The sequence below is a fragment of the Euphorbia lathyris genome, chromosome 8, assembly GCF_963576675.1.
Source record: "Euphorbia lathyris chromosome 8, ddEupLath1.1, whole genome shotgun sequence".
Taxonomy (NCBI): domain Eukaryota; kingdom Viridiplantae; phylum Streptophyta; class Magnoliopsida; order Malpighiales; family Euphorbiaceae; genus Euphorbia; species Euphorbia lathyris.
In genome coordinates this window covers 64,959,156-64,975,777 of record NC_088917.1, presented here as the reverse complement: position 1 = coordinate 64,975,777, position 16,622 = coordinate 64,959,156, and the positions used below count along the sequence as shown (strand labels likewise).

The following is a 16,622-nucleotide window of genomic DNA, read 5'->3' as shown; positions in this document are numbered from 1 at the left end:
ATATATGAACTTATAGGTGACCTCCCATTTTAGTGTACGACCGGTTAAAATGACCGGTCAACGACAGTCAACGCGCCACATCACCCTTTTTTCACTTCTCCCATTTAAAAATGTGGGACTCTTAAAATTAAAATGTGTAAATTACCCTTATTACTTTACCCTATCCCACCATCTTCCTCCCTCCATTTCTTTCTCTCTCATCATTTGATAAAATCTCCTTATCTTCTTCCTTATTTTCTCTCTCTACTGTATTTTTTTTTATTTTATCTCTCTCTAACTTCCCATGCATCTAAATAATTTATTATCTTTATTTCTTTGATTGTTTTCCACCATCGCAAAAAAAAACTAATAATTCCTGGGACCAAAAAATATCCCCAGGTTTTAAGGGTACTAAAAAAGAGAAAGAAACGAAAACTAGCTAGCCCACCATTCCAATCCAGAGAGAGAAACAATAGCACCATGTATGTATGTGTATTGGGTACCGACTGAAACTGGAGAGATAGAGACAGAGAGAGATCAGATACGAAACCATGCCTGTCGGCCATTAAAGCTTCAAGGAAGAGCGAAAGCTGGTTTCTTTTTTTTGTTTGCTTAAAGATTTATCATTTCCTTGCTTTTCAATATATTAGTTTTCTATATAAAAATCACGCTAAAAAGTCCATTTTCTGGTTCGTTGCACCTTTTGTTTTATTCTTGAAAAGAAAGAGGGAAGAGGGAAAAGATGGAGCTTTTCTTCCTGGGTCCAAATTCTTTATTATCTTTAGATTCAAAGATCCCGGTATATTTATGCTAAAAGCTGATTTGGGTTTGCTTTTTTTTGTCTGTTAATTCATGAATTCCACCATTAATGTCAATGAGTTGCAGCAATTTTGTTGATTGTTTAATTAAAGTCTGATTATTTTGTTTTTAGCAGGTATATTCATTTAGGAATTGCCACTGTGATTTGTAGGCTTTTTTAGAATTGTTCTTTGTTGGCTCCTTTCAAATGTACCATTTTGTTAATTTCTAACTAATTTGCGGGATTCATTTTCTAGGTTTTTTTTAAAGCAGATTTTAATTTCATGTGTTGGATTTTTGAATACACGTTTTGGTTTTAATTCATTTTCTATGTGATTATTTTGCAGAATTATTGGGTAAAGTAACAAGGATATTTTAGACATTTTAACTTTAGGGGTCCCACATTTTTTAATGGGAGAGGTGAAAAAAGGGTGATGTGGCGCGTTGACCGGTCATTTTAACCGGCCATACACCAAAGTGGGAGGTCACCTATAAGTTCGTACATATTAGTGAGACAAATTGAAGGTTGTATACCAAAGTGTGAAATGGAGCAAATGTTGTACACTATTGATGAAATTTACCCTGATAAATTGGGTTAATTTCAGAAATAATTCATCAAACTGTCTTCTCGGTCATGAATCTTGTCATCTACACTTCACACATGTGTCCGTAACAAATTACAAACATATGTTAGGATGTGAAAAAATATACTGTTTTTCTATTAATTAGATAAAAAAATCACCGAACTTATAAATATTAATCACCAATTCTATTATTAAATTATAAAAAACGTGAAATCCTTTTTTAGAATGAATTGTTATGAAATTTGTACAGAATAAAACAAAAATATCTGTTTTATAATAGTGTCTCAAATTGACCCAATTTATCAACAATGGAGATGAAATTGCTTTTGGCTTCTAATAATAGGGGGTAAAATTGTACCATTTTAAACGTTAAGGATAAAATTGCTCCCGACCCAAAACGTTTGGGGTACTTAATAAAGGATTTTACAATTTTGTAACTTATAATTAAAAGGGTAAATTCAAAAAAAAACCCCTGTGGTTTGATGTTGTTCCAAAAAAACCCTTGTGGTTTGTTATTACAAAAAAAAGGGACTGTGGTTTGCGCCGTTACAAGGAATGCAGAAATGGAGAACACGCCGTTTAACTAAGTGACGTGGCAAAGGGTATATTTGTCCGAAAATGTTGGGAGACCTATATAAGCTCCAGAACTTGTTCTTCTTTCCCCAACATTGTCAAGCCCTACTGCATCCCAATCCATACCTATATCAAGCCCTACTGTTTCATCAAATATGTATCCTCCATCAACACCAAACTCCTCTATTACTTCTTCTCTAGCTTCCACTGCTTCATCCATTGTTGCATTACCATCCCCATTTACTTCCCCAACTAGCTCTACATCTTCCCCATTTACTTCCCCAACTAGCTCTTCATCTTCCCCACCTAGCTCAACAACTGGTTCTCCACCAGCTAAACCTACATTCACAATTCCTTCATCAACTCTTTCTCCTTTAGTCACATATACACCATCAACTAGGTCAACTCCATGCACTATGGCTTCATCACATACATCTGGACCACCCTTACTATCTAATGACACGTCATCACTTTCTGTGCTATCAAACCCTGAAACAAATTCAAAGTCACTGTCCTCACTATCTTCACTATCCTTACTATCATCACCTCCAGCCACACCTACATCCACGTCCTCAACTTGGTGATCTCCATCCATACCTACATTCACATCCTCAACTGGTTCGTCTCCATCCACACCTATTTCCTCAGCTAGTTGTACTCCAACCATATCATCAACTAGAGTTAAATCCTCTATCTCCCCTACCATCACCAACTCAAAACCACCAACTTTAGAGCATAAGCTATTATCTGAGTTGGATGCATTGGACTCAGCTGGTGCATGTTCATCACCATCAACCAGATTGACAAAAACATCATCCCTAATCATTGACACGGGTTTAGGTAAAGCTTCAAAATATACATCCCAAGTATCCCAACCCCTATTAGCATCTGCCACGCTAAAACATGATTTATCATCTACGATCTCCCAATAACTCCATTCACCTCTAAGTCCTATAACATGCATCCACATCCTACAACCACCTGTATACTTTAACTGCCTATAATACGCCAACAATCTATAATACCCTAAATAATCTTTGTCTAATGTAATCTCAGCTTCATCTCCCCCTAAATACTTCATGGAGACATCAAATGAGGACCACTTGCCTCCATGGTGAAAACCCAGGGTCACATATCCAGCCATCTGCACCCCTTCATTCAACATACCAGCAACAAAACAAACAAAACAATAATAAATAGCTATTGACGACCAACAAAACCATAATATCAAACCAACAACAAACAACAGCCAACACTAATCGCGTAAATAGAAACAGAGAGATGTATCAAATGACACAAACGATAATATACACGACTCGATTCAACTAGAACCCTAACTATTTCAAATAAAACCCGACAAACGATAATATACATGCAATATAACTGTTGATGATTAATATACCCAACAAAAAAACCACAAATCCGATTATTAATCGTACAAAACAGAAAACCCTAACTATTTCAAACAAAACCCGAAACCAAGAACAGATGTAACATAAGAAAAAATCGATTCTTCCATGGATATTGTTAGCTTACCTTGGCTGACACGTAACCCCTTGGAGAGCCTTGAAATGTGGTTGCTCTACCCACTTCGAACAATCGATTCTAACGCCTATCTAATTTCCTCGCTTACGAAATCAAACCCCTTCAGTAGTAGAAACGATGATCGAAGTGCTTAGGAATGAGTTCTTCCTTAGCTGACACTTCGTATTCCGATTTAGGAAATCGTTCAATGCAACTGAAATATGGAAAGTCACTGAAGATAAACTCTGTTAAAACAAGTTCTGGAGCTTATATAGGCCTCTCAACATTTTCGGACAAATATACCCTTTGCCACGTCACTTAGTTAAACGGAGTTTTCTCCATTTCTGCATTCCTTGTAACAGCGCAAACCACAGTCCTTTTTTTATAATAACAAACCACACAGATTTTTTTTTTTGGAACAACATCAAACCAGACGGTTTTTTTTTTTTTTGGAATTTACCCTAATTAAAAATCAATAAAATAATAATAGCAGGAGTAGAAGACAACCATTAAAAGCAAATAGGAGAGTTCGTCTCTTTCACCAGGATGCTGTGCGGAAGCAAAAGCTTCTATTCTCTGTATTCACCTCTCACCTGCAACAGCTCTTTCAGACCCAAACTCTCATTGAACTCTCCAACCTCCATTGCACCAATTGCTACTTCCCAAGTCATGGAATCGGAAGAACACAACAAATACAAGAACTCTCTCGATTTCTTCACCCACAAACCCTACACTCCTCCTTCCTGGGCTTCCCATCTCAATCCTATTCCTTCTCACCGATTCTCTCTAGCTCATCTTCCTACTCCAATTCATCGCTGGAAACTTCCTCATTTGCCCAAAGGCACCGAAGTTTGGTTGAAGGTGAACAAATCATGAATTCATTCGATCAATTTTTTCCGTTTTCATTTTAATGGAATTTTGATGAATTTCTTTTAATTTATTATACATATAGCGCGATGATATCTCCGGGATGCAATTGAGTGGTAACAAAGTGAGAAAGTTGGAATTTCTGATGGCTGAAGCAGTGGCAAATGGTGCTGATTGTATCATTACCATTGGAGGAATTCAGAGCAACCATTGCCGTGCTACTGCTGTTGCTGCTACGTATCTTAATCTTGACTGCTATCTTATACTCCGTACTTCTAAGGTATTCTTTTCTGGTTATACTTCATTTCATCGTTTTCCTTTCCTTCATTGTGTATTAATTGCTTGCAGATAAGTAACAACAAGTTTAGTAAGTGAGACCAAAAAAACCCAATTTTAGTTTTATTTCTTCTGTTGCTGAAAATGTGTTGGATGTTTTGCAGGTTCTTGTGGACCAAGATCCTGGATTGACGGGAAATCTCCTGGTTGAGCGTCTAATTGGAGCTAACATTCAACTTGTTTCAAAGGAAGAATATGCACAAACTGGGAGTGTGGTTTGTTTTTTGCCCCTTCATTTCCAACTATTCTTGATTTTGTTCCTTGGTTTCATGCATCTATCTAGCTTGGTTTGCAGTTTTATTTTGCTGCAAGTATAATGTAAATGTCGCATATTTTAAAATTTGTTGCATCGCAACCTCACTTTGGCTGTAACATTTTTTTTTTCTTTTTTGGTTTTTCTTTCATCTACTTGTTCTTAGTGATTCTTTTGACAAGTTATGAAAGATATCATCCCCTTTATCTGCAAGAAAGCACGTCATCTGCAATTTGGTAGTTGTTTCCTAGGTCACAATTATAGAAGTTGCAGATGGTTGTGAAATTCTGTGCAGAATGTTCACTGTTTTTATCTACTGAATTTAGCATTGTTCCAAACACATACTCTTTCTCTTCTCTTTGAAGCAGTCTTTAGTATTGTTTCTCTACTACACTTAACTTCACATTTGTTAACTGCACCAGATTTTTCTGCTTTCATTTGATGTTTGTTATCATACATTTAATATTTAGTAGTACTTCTCTTTAGATTTTAAATTGTCAAATTTTGTCTCCGAAATTTGTTCAACACTTTTTAGTTTGGTTCTTTGAAAGACACTTTAATCCTCAAAATTGTACACCTTTAATTACGATAATTTATGTTTTAGAGATGTGGAGCACTGGTGTTGACGATTTTAATACTTAGACAGAGCTAACGCAGTTGTTTGTGTGATTTCTCTTTCCTTTCTCCGCTTTTGTTCATTCCTAACAAGAAGTCTAAACTTGCTAATTTTGACTGAATGAATTGAGTGTTGTATTACCAAGTCTCGTGGGGTTTCTTGTAAATTCCACTTATTTCATGATTAGGTGTTAATGCTTGATGGTTGAGTGGATTTTCACCAGCTCTGGTGCATCATGCATGTAGTTTTGGTTTGATTTTGTCCGGTCTCTCTCTCTCTCTCAGCCTAAAGTAGTATGTCCATATTTTTTAGATGTTCAATTGATAGATTGCGCCGACTTTGTTCAATTGTGTGACAGACTCTTACTAATATATTAAAAGAAAAGTTGGTGAAGGAAGGAAGAAAGCCGTATGTAATTCCCGTTGGTGGATCAAATCCCATAGGAACCTGGTGAGTTTAGGTAAAAATTACAACTACATTCTCATTCCATAGAAGATCAGTTTGTAATTATGATGAGACTAGTGAAGCTTTGTTCAATGTAAGCCTTTGGTGTCTTCAAACACTTTTATTGTTTCAGCATAAACATGGTAAACATTCATTTTAGGTACTTCTATGAGTCACACTAATGCTTGTTAAAAGTGCAGCAAGTGTGAAGAAGTTTTAGGCTTTTAGTCCATAACGACGCACATTACATAGTTGCAATTAGGGTATACTAGGTGGTGCTAGCTCTCGAGTTTTGAGCACATATGCATGTGGAAACCAATAGATCATGTGATACACGAGCTGCTTACTTTGAGTGTATCCTCCATAAGTTTGTCATCCTAAGCAACTCTAACAGAATTTCATATTAAGTCTCCTAGTTCCTGTTTAGTTGTTTGTATTCCCTATTTTGTGAGATCAAAATTTCCAGATTTTAACTTGAGGGTTTATTTAATTCTTATGCCTTTCTATATGATTGCATTATTAATTTAGTTTGATGTATGTGAATTTCATCCAGGGGTTATATTGAGGCAATCAGGGAAATTGAGCAACAAGTTCAGGCTAGTGGAGGCACATTAAAATTTGATGACATTGTTGTAGCATGTGGCAGGTATTTCTCTAGTCTGTTTGTCTAGTTTCTATCATCATCACCTGTCTTTTTTCTTCATTCTATTATTGCTTTATGGCCTTAGCAATTTCTTTTTCCTTTTTATCCTTTCACTTGACTTCATTATTACAAAAATGTGGAGGTTGAATCAATTTCTGGTATGCATAAATGTAATAGTTGTTACAGAAAGGGCAAAAGTTGTCCTTGAGGGATTCTAGCTATGGAGAATGCTTGAGAAACTAAACATTTTTGGATTTTCAATATAAGAGTTACACATCAGGATTTTGACAGGTGATATGTATTATGCTTTTGATTCATTGATGAGTGGCGGCCTCTAATTTAATGCCTTACATGGACTCGGTTAACTCACGTGCTTGCCATTAAGAATTATCTAAGCAATGGGATTTAGGCATCAGAATTTGTTTGGTCTACAAATTCTGAAAAAATTAATAATATTTTATTTCTTGCTGATTATTAATTAAGATTATATTTGTTCTTATTTGATTTCCAGTGGAGGTACGATTGCTGGTTTGTCACTAGGGTCATGGTTGGGTAATTTGAAGGCAAAAGTATGTGATATTATTTTTGAGATTCAGTTTCTGTCAGGTACATCAATTGACTCTAGTTCCATGTTCTTTTTTCTTTGCAGGTTCATGCATTCTCTGTTTGTGATGACCCTGATTATTTTCACAGCTTTGTTGAAGGTCTAACTGATGGGCTCACGGCAAGGGTTAACTCATATGATATTGTCAACATACAAAACGTATGTTCTTCTCACATTAGCGAAGAATTGTTATTTTTTTTCAAGTTCTTCCATTTTTATAGTGATGACATAATTAACTGTCCAAATAGTCTGATTAGAGGGTGTGCATGCTGATGCACATATAATCGAGATGCAGAACGGAAACTGCACGGAAGCACATGTCTGATGAATATGACTAGGGACAAAAGTTTCTTTCTGTTGAATATGTGCATATATAATCTCATTCCAATACATTTTAATCCGTGTTTTTACACCTAGTGCCGATCTTTTCATTTTCTTTGTCTAGAATATGCATTTCGTTTTAATCATTTACTGTTTCTATTATGATTGTCCATCCAAGAAATAATCGTATTACTGTCCTTGACATTTTTAACCTTACTACAGGCCAAAGGTCTGGGCTATGCAATGAACACCTCTGATGAGCTTCAGTTTGTCAAGGAAGTTGCTATATCTACGGGCATTGTTCTCGATCCAGTTTACAGGTAGACCAGAACGTTATACCATAATCAATGAATTTTTGCGTAATTTTTCTTTGTTTATCATGTTCAATCTTAACTATACTAAGTCAATAGAGTTGGAAAATAGTGAATGACTGGTCATATTCAATATCTTTTAGTCGAAAACGAGCTCAAGTTTAAGTGTTTATTTGTGTAAATTATGTAGTGGGAAAGCTGCATATGGAATGATGAAAGACATGGCAGAGAATCCAAAGAAGTGGGAAGGGAGAAAGATACTTTTCATACACACGGGTGGGCTCCTTGGATTGTACGATAAGGTCGAGCAGTTGTCACCATTGGTGGGAAATTGGTCTCGCATGCATCTCGATGAATCTGTTCCGAGGAATCATGGTATTGGAAAAATGTTTTAGAGGAGCAAACTCAGTCAATTCAGTTCGCATCTCTCGTATTTTATTGGTAAAACCATCTCCAAATACACATGTTATGAATTATGATCATGGCAGAAAACTATGTCATTGTACTTGCATAATAAGATTGCTTGTATTGTATATATAAATCAGCATTCATCTTAGGCATTTGTATGGATACACTATATGTTTACTTCTCATGCACCATATGGGGAAAATGAAGAACAGAAAACCGTGCTTGATTACTCTAGCAACGGGGTTAGCAAATGAGTAAGGTTGAATCTAAGAGTAAGAACAGGTTTTTTGGTTATAGTTTTGAATTGGATGACACCAACTTCTGATCTAAAAATCAATATAAAGCTAATTATTTTGATTGGTGGACCTGATTAATCAGTAATAAGGAGTTTCCTTCATTACAGCATAGATTGTGCTGTAATGACGGAGGTATTGGAAGAATATAGTAGTTTACGGTTTGGACTGTGTAGTTTGTATTAGATTAGGACCGAATCTTGGACTAGCAGTCCAGTTGAACTTGGTTTCCTAGTTAACCTAAGAAGTTTGGGTTACAAGAGTTAGACAAGGATTTATCTCCTTGACACATGGTGTGTATATATAGAAAATTCATTAATGTTAATATTGGGTCTGAGGTGGAACCCATCTACGGAAACATTTTTCCCAATCAATCCTAGGTAGGAAATATTTCCCTAATTTAAACCGAATTGGTGTTTTATCTAGCATTTTGATATTTTATATTTGAACATCTAGGCGAGCTTAATCCTTAATCATTTATTTTTTGTTTGGAGATTTTCAAGTGAAGATGTAAACTTTGAATGTTGTGGAGATTTCACCTGAATACTACAAAACAGACTACCTATTTCTTCTATATTAGAATTCTAGTTCCCTAAAACTCTTGAATGAATTGGCTGTCAATCTCTCTATTCCGAACTTTGATATTTGTATTCCGATAACAATTTATCTTTTTTCAATCTGTGAGCATCCAAACAACAAGAGGAAGAAATCACAATATTTACATATTGTTTAAATTTTTATAGTCCAATTCCAGTTTGAACAAGATTTAGTTTAATTTTTTTCTGCAAATCTTGTTTATTTGAAATTCTGTACAGTAAAGATGAAATGAGTAAAAGCATGAAAATATAAACAAGGCCACTTATTTTTTGAGATTAGAATACAGCAATAGATGAAAATGATGCATTGTTTTCTCCACAGTAGGAGCATATCTACCAGTTGAATATGCTGGAGATTCAAGCCCTCTCTGAACTCCCTCGCACAAAACGATATCTTCGATCTGCAAACAACATACGGGACATTCTAAGCATACCCAACACCCCCCATAATTTTACACAACTCGAATTTAGACACCGACATGTACCTGTACCCTTTCACTATCAATTAGACTTGTCTCAATGAAATCTTTCTCATCCTGACACCAAATGTCAAAATACAATCAGATTGCTATTTCTTACATTCGCATAATTACATCAGTACAAAGTGCACAAATTGCATACCTTATAAGAAGCTTCAATGAAGTAATCAAATATGACTTGGCATTTCCGGGGTCCTAGAGGAACCACCAAATTGGTGTCCATCCAAGGTCCATATCTACAAGTCCCATAAACAGCTTAACATAAATTAGAACAGAAGTGAAAGTAAATCAATTATTGTCCCTCCAGAACTCAATTGCATACCTATTAATCATGAAATTAGGATATACAAAAGCATATAAAGCTTTTGATCCAAGCCGACCAAGATTATCTACACTTCCACTTGAGTGACCTTCACAACTTTGGATACTAACTTTTTCATACATCTATCTCAAAAAATGGAAACAATTCAAAAGAACAAGTTAAAAGAAAAACTGATAGTGAAATGCCAGAGTGATAACATTCAAGTATATTTGCAGACATCAAATATGAGTCATGCCGGACTTCGAAAACTGTATGAGCCAATATGCAACAAGCATATACATAAAACATGAATAGGGGATGGTAAATAAAGCACTAGAGTTGCATACTGTGGTAGAATAAGAATCAAGCTTGAGACCAGATGCAAGGGCTTTGTGAGCATATGGGACATGGTAGCCACCATCCAAGTAATTGTCACAAAACACCTACATCGATGACAAAATATCAGAATTCCATGAAATCCAGCTCCCGTATTTCTCAGGGAACTCAAAATTGCATACCTTCCAGTTACATTCAATATCGTAGACGCGCCTGCAAACATAATTCAAAGATGGATCAACTCCATTGCTTTCCAGAATTTTAGAACAGCTACCAAGCCATTCATCACCTAGCACACTACCTTCAACTTCCTCCAGAGGTGATTTGTTTACATTGAGAAGAACAAAAGGCCCCCAAGAAGCTACATTTAGTGGCTTAAGTCCAAACTCCTAAACTCAATTTCAGGGAAGAAAGAACCGAACTATATATTACTTCCAACAATGTCTGAAATAGAAAATCAGATCACAGCTATAAAATTTCAGCATACATTTAAATTGAAGTTTTGCATCCCTGTTATTCTTGTTGCTTTAAGAAGTTCTCCATCTAACCCATATGTCCATGCCTGCACAAAAGGATTACGTACACAAGTTATAGAATAGTTTTATTGAAACCCTTTATACTTATATTTCATATTGAACTTAATATCTTAAGGAATGGATTCCATTTATTCAGGTCAAGGAAAACGATTTGACAAGAACACAAGATGTGCATATAATTTGTAGCATATACACTCCACGAAATAAAATTTCTTCCCCAAATATCCCTGTTTACCTTGTTTCTCCAAACAAAACACATTCTTAATTCAGTTTAATCATGTGATGAAATTTTTGCTAGTACAACACACCACAAGGTCAAGCCATCATGAAACTATCATGCATGTTCAGAACTCGTTATTGTATCATCTTAGGTCAATGAAGGTGAAAGCGCACATAATTCTCATCCTCACTTTTCAGCATGCGAATTCCTTAACATGCCAAATGTAGTAGGAGCACTCTGAAAACGATGAATACAGTACAAAAACATATGCAGGCAATATATATGGAATGGCAGGATTTACAAGCCCAGACAGGAAGGCTGAAATGAAAGGAGATAGTTATGACCACATCCACATCAATTGTAAAACTGAAAGATCTCTAAAATCTTTATTGAGCCAAGTATATCAAGCATAATTTTCAGCTAACATTTTGGATGGAGCAGCAGCAGCATGGATGGATCTAGGGGGGTCGAGATGGGGCTTGAGCACCCAACCATCGCTGGAAAACTCCATTGAACTTGTGTATCGAGCTTTAATTTTTTAGGGCAAAGACACGTAAAAAATTTCAATTAAGCACCTACATGCATTGGAGCACCCCTGCAGTGAATCCTGGACCTGCACTTTGCTTGGGTGCTCCACTGGTATAAAACTAGACCCACCCAGGATCATATCAGGTCCAATCAACTTTTGCACTCAAGCTATTTTGTTTCCCACACCAGTTAAAACTCGGAATACTAACTTTCTACTAATTAATCACCATTTGACAATCTAGCTAGTCTGTAGAGCATAGCATAGAACAAAAATTTAGTCTGTAGAGTTCCTCAGCTTAACTCGAACTTGATTCTGTCTCCAATACTAAATAACAATGGTTTTCGAAGCAGGAAGAAAACTCACATGGTAAGGGCATACAAAACAAGATTTTTGGCCACTTCCAGAGGCAAGAAGAGAGCCATGATGCCTACACACATTATGGAACCCCTGAAGCTTGCCACCATCATCGCGACACACAATGAACTCTACATTTCCCAATCTGTCAGAGTTGATCCCCAAATTCAAACATTTCAAGTGTTCTAGTAACCAATTCGAAATTAACAACAAAAACATGGATATAAATAAGCATACCTTCCAGTGAAAAAATCGCGAGGATTCTTTATCTGTTCAGTATATCCTGCGGTGGATAAACAACATAAGAAATTCCTCTTTTATGGAAAAATTAAGAAAGGAGATGAAAATAGAGTAAAAGAAGAACAAACCTACAGCCTGCCAGCCGGCATAGAAGATGCGAGGGAGCTCGAAATCGAAAAAGGAAGGATCAGTATACCAAGAGGAGGGAGGTGTGACGGCGCTGTGAATGGGAATACGAGGATTGAATTCATCCACCATTTTTATACAGTGAGTTTGAGTATGAGGAAGGAGAGAGCAAGAGACGGTGGAACAAAGACGATGATTAGCATAGTTAGAAACTGGATTATGAGATTGAAGAGGGCGAGTGGAAGTGATCATGGAAGTTGTTGATATGATCATCAAGAAGGAAGTTGACTTTCTTCTTCTTCTCCTTATTCCTATTTGCTACTCTAGTTATTGGAAGAGCAAGTTTCCTTCTTTCTTTCTTCCGAAAGATGTAAGAGCAAGTTATGTCTAGACCTCACTAGCCCGTCGGCCTGCCCAACCCGTCCAATTCGGTCATAAATTGCACATGTATATTTTATGTTTGGATCGACTCAATCCAGATCCGGTTTTAAACCGCACATCAAATGGATATATAGATAAATTTCAGTACCGATGTACAACATTTACCTATGTACAACTTTTAATTTATCTCATTAATATGAATATGTACGAATTTATAGGTGACCTCTCATATTGGTGTACAATAGAAAAAAATGACATGTTTGACCGGTCATTCACTATATTCATGATGCACTATGATCTTCACTATATTCATGACTATACCTTTCCAAAATCAGAAGAAAGCTTTTCACAGAACATCTAAAGATGAGTTTGAGAGAGAAAGGGAAAGGGAAAGATATTAAGAGGGGTGAGGTTGATTTCAGAGAAAGAAAGGCGAGGTTGGAAATAAGAAAAATGAAAAGGAAGAAAAAGAAAAAGAAAAAGGGTATACAAGTAATTTTAAGTTAGGTAGGTCAATTTTTGACTTTTGACCGGTCAAACAGGTCATTTTACCTGCTGTATGCCAAAATGGAAGGTCATCTATAAGTTCGTATATATTAGTGAGACAAATTGAAGGTTGTACACCAATGTGTGAAATGGGACAAAAGTTATACCATTGATGAAATTTACCCATTAAATGTATTATATATTATATCTTTATTATTATTTTGTTGAATATAATGGAGTATATCTTTATTATTATATCATATACAACACAAATACAATACGAATTTTTTATTCACTGTCATATTTTAAAAAACATTATAACACATAAAGCTACCAGTTAATGAATATGGAAAAAGTACATTGTTAACATGTATTAAATTATAGGTCTAATACATCATCAACTCCTTAAACTTGTCCATAATAGTAAATTGGATCCCTGAACTTTACAAATGTCTCACCAGATCTTTAAACTTGATTCTTCTGTATCACCAACTCCCTGAACTTGTCCATAAAAGTATATTAATTCCTTGAACTTTATAAGTGTCTTACCAACTCCCTAAACTTGCTCATTCGGTAACAACTAAATACAAAAATCATAAGATCAACTCTAAATCCCCATTCATTTTATCTCTCAAACCTGCAACATTAACTCTTATGATGGGCTGAAAGGTATGAGAAGAGAAAAAATTACACCTCGAATAGATTAAGATGCATTTTCAGAAGTTAGGTTTAATATGTTTTTGTATTTAGTTGTTACAAAATAAGCAAGTTTAGAGAGTTGGTGAGATACTTATAAAGTTCAAAAAGATAATCTACTAGTGACACGAAATAATCAAGTTCAAGGAGTTAGGAAGATATTTGCAAGCTTTAAGGAGCCAATCTACTATAATGGACAAGTTCAGGGAGCTGGTGATGTATTAAGCCTAAATTATAATTACAAATGTATATTTTATACATCTGATACATATTTAATTAACTTTTTTTTTATCACTCCATATTTAATTAACGGATTATTATTTAATCAAACTAATCATAATTTAATTTTATTTTTTAATATGAAATATAGTTGGGCGGACTAGTTGGGCTTGGGAATTAGCTCCCTTAATCTGGCCCAGCCCGGTCCGAGCCCGATGTAAATATAGTACGAGTTGGGTCGGGCTTGGACAAACTAATTATATGTGATGGCTGGTTAGACCCGATCCAACCCATGCACATGTGTTACAATGCCATTATAATCATCTATTACTTCCAACTTTGATAAAATATTATATATTGACTTAATTAATATATAATTAATAATTTATTCAATACTTATTATAAATTCTATAAAAGAATATTTATCCAACAAAATGATTAATTGAATATTTATTATTATTTTCATCAAATTTAATAATTATATAACTATTATAAATTGAATAAAAATTATTGAATGATTAATTAATAAATAATTATTAATTAATATCGATTGAAAATAGTACATCATTTAAAAAAATAAAAGTTTAAAATGCATAATTGACAGTACGATATTATATACAAGAAAATAGCATAACAGTTTACGATGATCAAACATTTAGCTATGTGATTCTGAAACATTATCATATATGCTCAACCAGATCGAGTTTGAGATTGATATGACTCGCTCTACTGTGGAGCTGTAAATCCCGTGCGAGCAAATTCGCAAAATCTGGAGCAGGTCCTTCTTCAAGGTCTTCAATACCGGATGGTTCAAATAGTTCTGGAGGATGGGTTCTAGAGTAGAAGTGTTGCTCACCTTCAACAACCATGTTATGTAGTACAACAAGCCTTGTTCTCAGCATCATCAAGAATGGACTTCTCCGAATGTCCTCTTGGAATTTTGATCTCTTTGGGCAGTGTTGAGTTTCCAGGAATAGGTGTTTCTACAATTTCTGCAGGAATAGATTGGTCAGCAAATGTAATTTCAGGTTCGTGTTTACCTTTGGTCAGCCCTTATGGTGATGACTCAGCGGCTCCATTTGTTGGGCTTATGGAGACTAATATATATAGGCCCAACTGAAGCGATGGGCCCAACTGCAGCGATCTAACTAGGCGGTTAGGGTTTCATTCATGTAGTAGTGCAGATTTGATGGAAAACTATACCCCTGGGAAATTCGTAAAGGTTTATCTTGCTGATGATGAGCCTTTGGAGATTGTAGGGAAGGGAGATGTTTCGATCAAATCTCTGAATGGATCTGTGATAAAGCTGTCTGGAGTAAAGCATGTTCCTGGCCTAAAGAGAAATCTGTTGTCAATTGGGCAAATGGATGATGAAGGTTATTGTGTAATCTTTGCAGGTGGTGCTTGGAAAATGACCAAAGGAGCCATGGTGGTTGCCCGTGGTGAGAAGGTTGGATCGTTGTACTTAACAGACAACGTTTTCAATAGCATTGATGTCGTGAGGGAGAATGTCAATGCAGATTTGTGGCACTGTCGTCTTGGTCACATGAGTGAAAAGAGGATGAAAGTGTTGTGTTCAAAGGGTCTGTTGCCGGGTCTGAAATCTGCTGATCTTGGGCTGTGTGAGGATTGCATCTTTGGGAAGCAGAAGAGAGTCAGTTTCTCTAAGGGTGGCAGAACTTTGAAGAAAGAGAAGTTGGAGTTAGTTCACAACGATCTATGGGGTCCTGCACTTGTGAAATCTCTTAGTGGAGCTTTGTATTACATGACCCTCATTGACGACTCCACTAGGAAAGTGTGGATCTATTTTCTGAGAAAGAAATCTGATGCTTTTGATTCCTTTCGAAAATGGAAGGCCCTGGTTGAGAATGAGACAGGTTTGAAGGTAAAGTGCTTTGAGGTCTGACAATGGTGGGGAGTATGAGCTTAGGGAATTCAAGAAATTCTGTGCTGAGAATGGAATTCGCATGGAGAAGACTCTGAAAGGAACTCCTCAGGAGAACGGAGTTGCAGAACAAATGAACAGAACTCTATGTGAGCGTGCTAGAAGTATGAGGCTGAAGTGCGGACTTCCGAAGACGTTCTGGGCAGAAGTAGTTAACACTGCAGCATTCTTGATCAACAGAGGGCCATCGAGTCCCTAAGAGAGTGGCATTCCTGAAGAGGCCTGGAGTGGCAAGCAGGTAAATTTGTCCTTTCTACGAGTATTTGGATGTGATTCATATGTTCATATTGCTCCCCTTGAGAGAAGTAAGTTAGATGCGAAGTCTATTAAGTGCATGTTTATTGGATACAGTGGTGATGATTTCGGATATCGGTTCTGGGATAGTCAGAACAGGAAGATTATTCGCAGTCGGGATGTTGTTTTCTACGAGCAGATAATGTACAAGGATAGTCTGGGCGCATCTGATACTGCTGATGCAGAACCAGAGGTCGTGGACCTAGACATCACGAATTCTGGTGGGAGCAAGGAGGTAGTTGTGGAGGAGACAGTTGTGGAGGAGGTAGAAGAACCCCAAACTCCACCGGTTACACTACGCAGATCCACTAGAGAGCGTAGAGCACCTGA

General features: G+C 36.2%; 2 protein-coding genes across 2 annotated transcripts; one reads left to right on the top strand and one right to left on the bottom strand.

Annotated features, from left to right (window-relative positions):
• The first annotated feature begins 3,962 nt into the window (after nt 1–3,962).
• On the top strand, nt 3,963–8,443 carry LOC136203178 (bifunctional D-cysteine desulfhydrase/1-aminocyclopropane-1-carboxylate deaminase, mitochondrial). The gene is made up of 9 exons (XM_065994263.1): nt 3,963–4,319; nt 4,411–4,605; nt 4,766–4,876; nt 5,889–5,980; nt 6,528–6,620; nt 7,129–7,186; nt 7,267–7,380; nt 7,765–7,862; nt 8,044–8,443. Exons 1-9 carry the CDS (start codon nt 4,005–4,007, stop codon nt 8,246–8,248), a joined length of 1,281 nt encoding a protein of 426 aa, XP_065850335.1. The 5' UTR covers nt 3,963–4,004; the 3' UTR covers nt 8,249–8,443.
• Nucleotides 8,444–9,260: 817 nt separating this feature from the next.
• Nucleotides 9,261–12,631, bottom strand: LOC136203807 (choline monooxygenase, chloroplastic). The gene is made up of 10 exons (XM_065995043.1): nt 12,274–12,631; nt 12,143–12,188; nt 11,915–12,050; nt 10,754–10,828; nt 10,449–10,655; nt 10,278–10,373; nt 9,952–10,073; nt 9,772–9,865; nt 9,636–9,686; nt 9,261–9,551 (listed from the first exon to the last, which is right to left on the bottom strand). Exons 1-10 carry the CDS (start codon nt 12,542–12,544, stop codon nt 9,414–9,416), a joined length of 1,236 nt encoding a protein of 411 aa, XP_065851115.1. The 5' UTR covers nt 12,545–12,631; the 3' UTR covers nt 9,261–9,413.
• Nucleotides 12,632–16,622: the final 3,991 nt, after the last annotated feature.

Coding starts and splice junctions, on each gene's coding strand:
- LOC136203807 (XM_065995043.1), bottom strand. CDS start 12,544: ATGATCATATCAACAACTTCCATGATCACTTCCACTCGCCCTCTTCAA. Junction 12,189..12,273: donor TGCCGGCTGGCAGGCTGTAG/GTTTGTTCTTCT, acceptor TATCCACCGCAG/GATATACTGAACAGATAAAG. Junction 12,051..12,142: donor CGCGATTTTTTCACTGGAAG/GTATGCTTATTT, acceptor CAACTCTGACAG/ATTGGGAAATGTAGAGTTCA.
- LOC136203178 (XM_065994263.1), top strand. CDS start 4,005: ATGCTGTGCGGAAGCAAAAGCTTCTATTCTCTGTATTCACCTCTCACC. Junction 7,381..7,764: donor ATATTGTCAACATACAAAAC/GTATGTTCTTCT, acceptor ACCTTACTACAG/GCCAAAGGTCTGGGCTATGC. Junction 7,863..8,043: donor GTTCTCGATCCAGTTTACAG/GTAGACCAGAAC, acceptor TAAATTATGTAG/TGGGAAAGCTGCATATGGAA.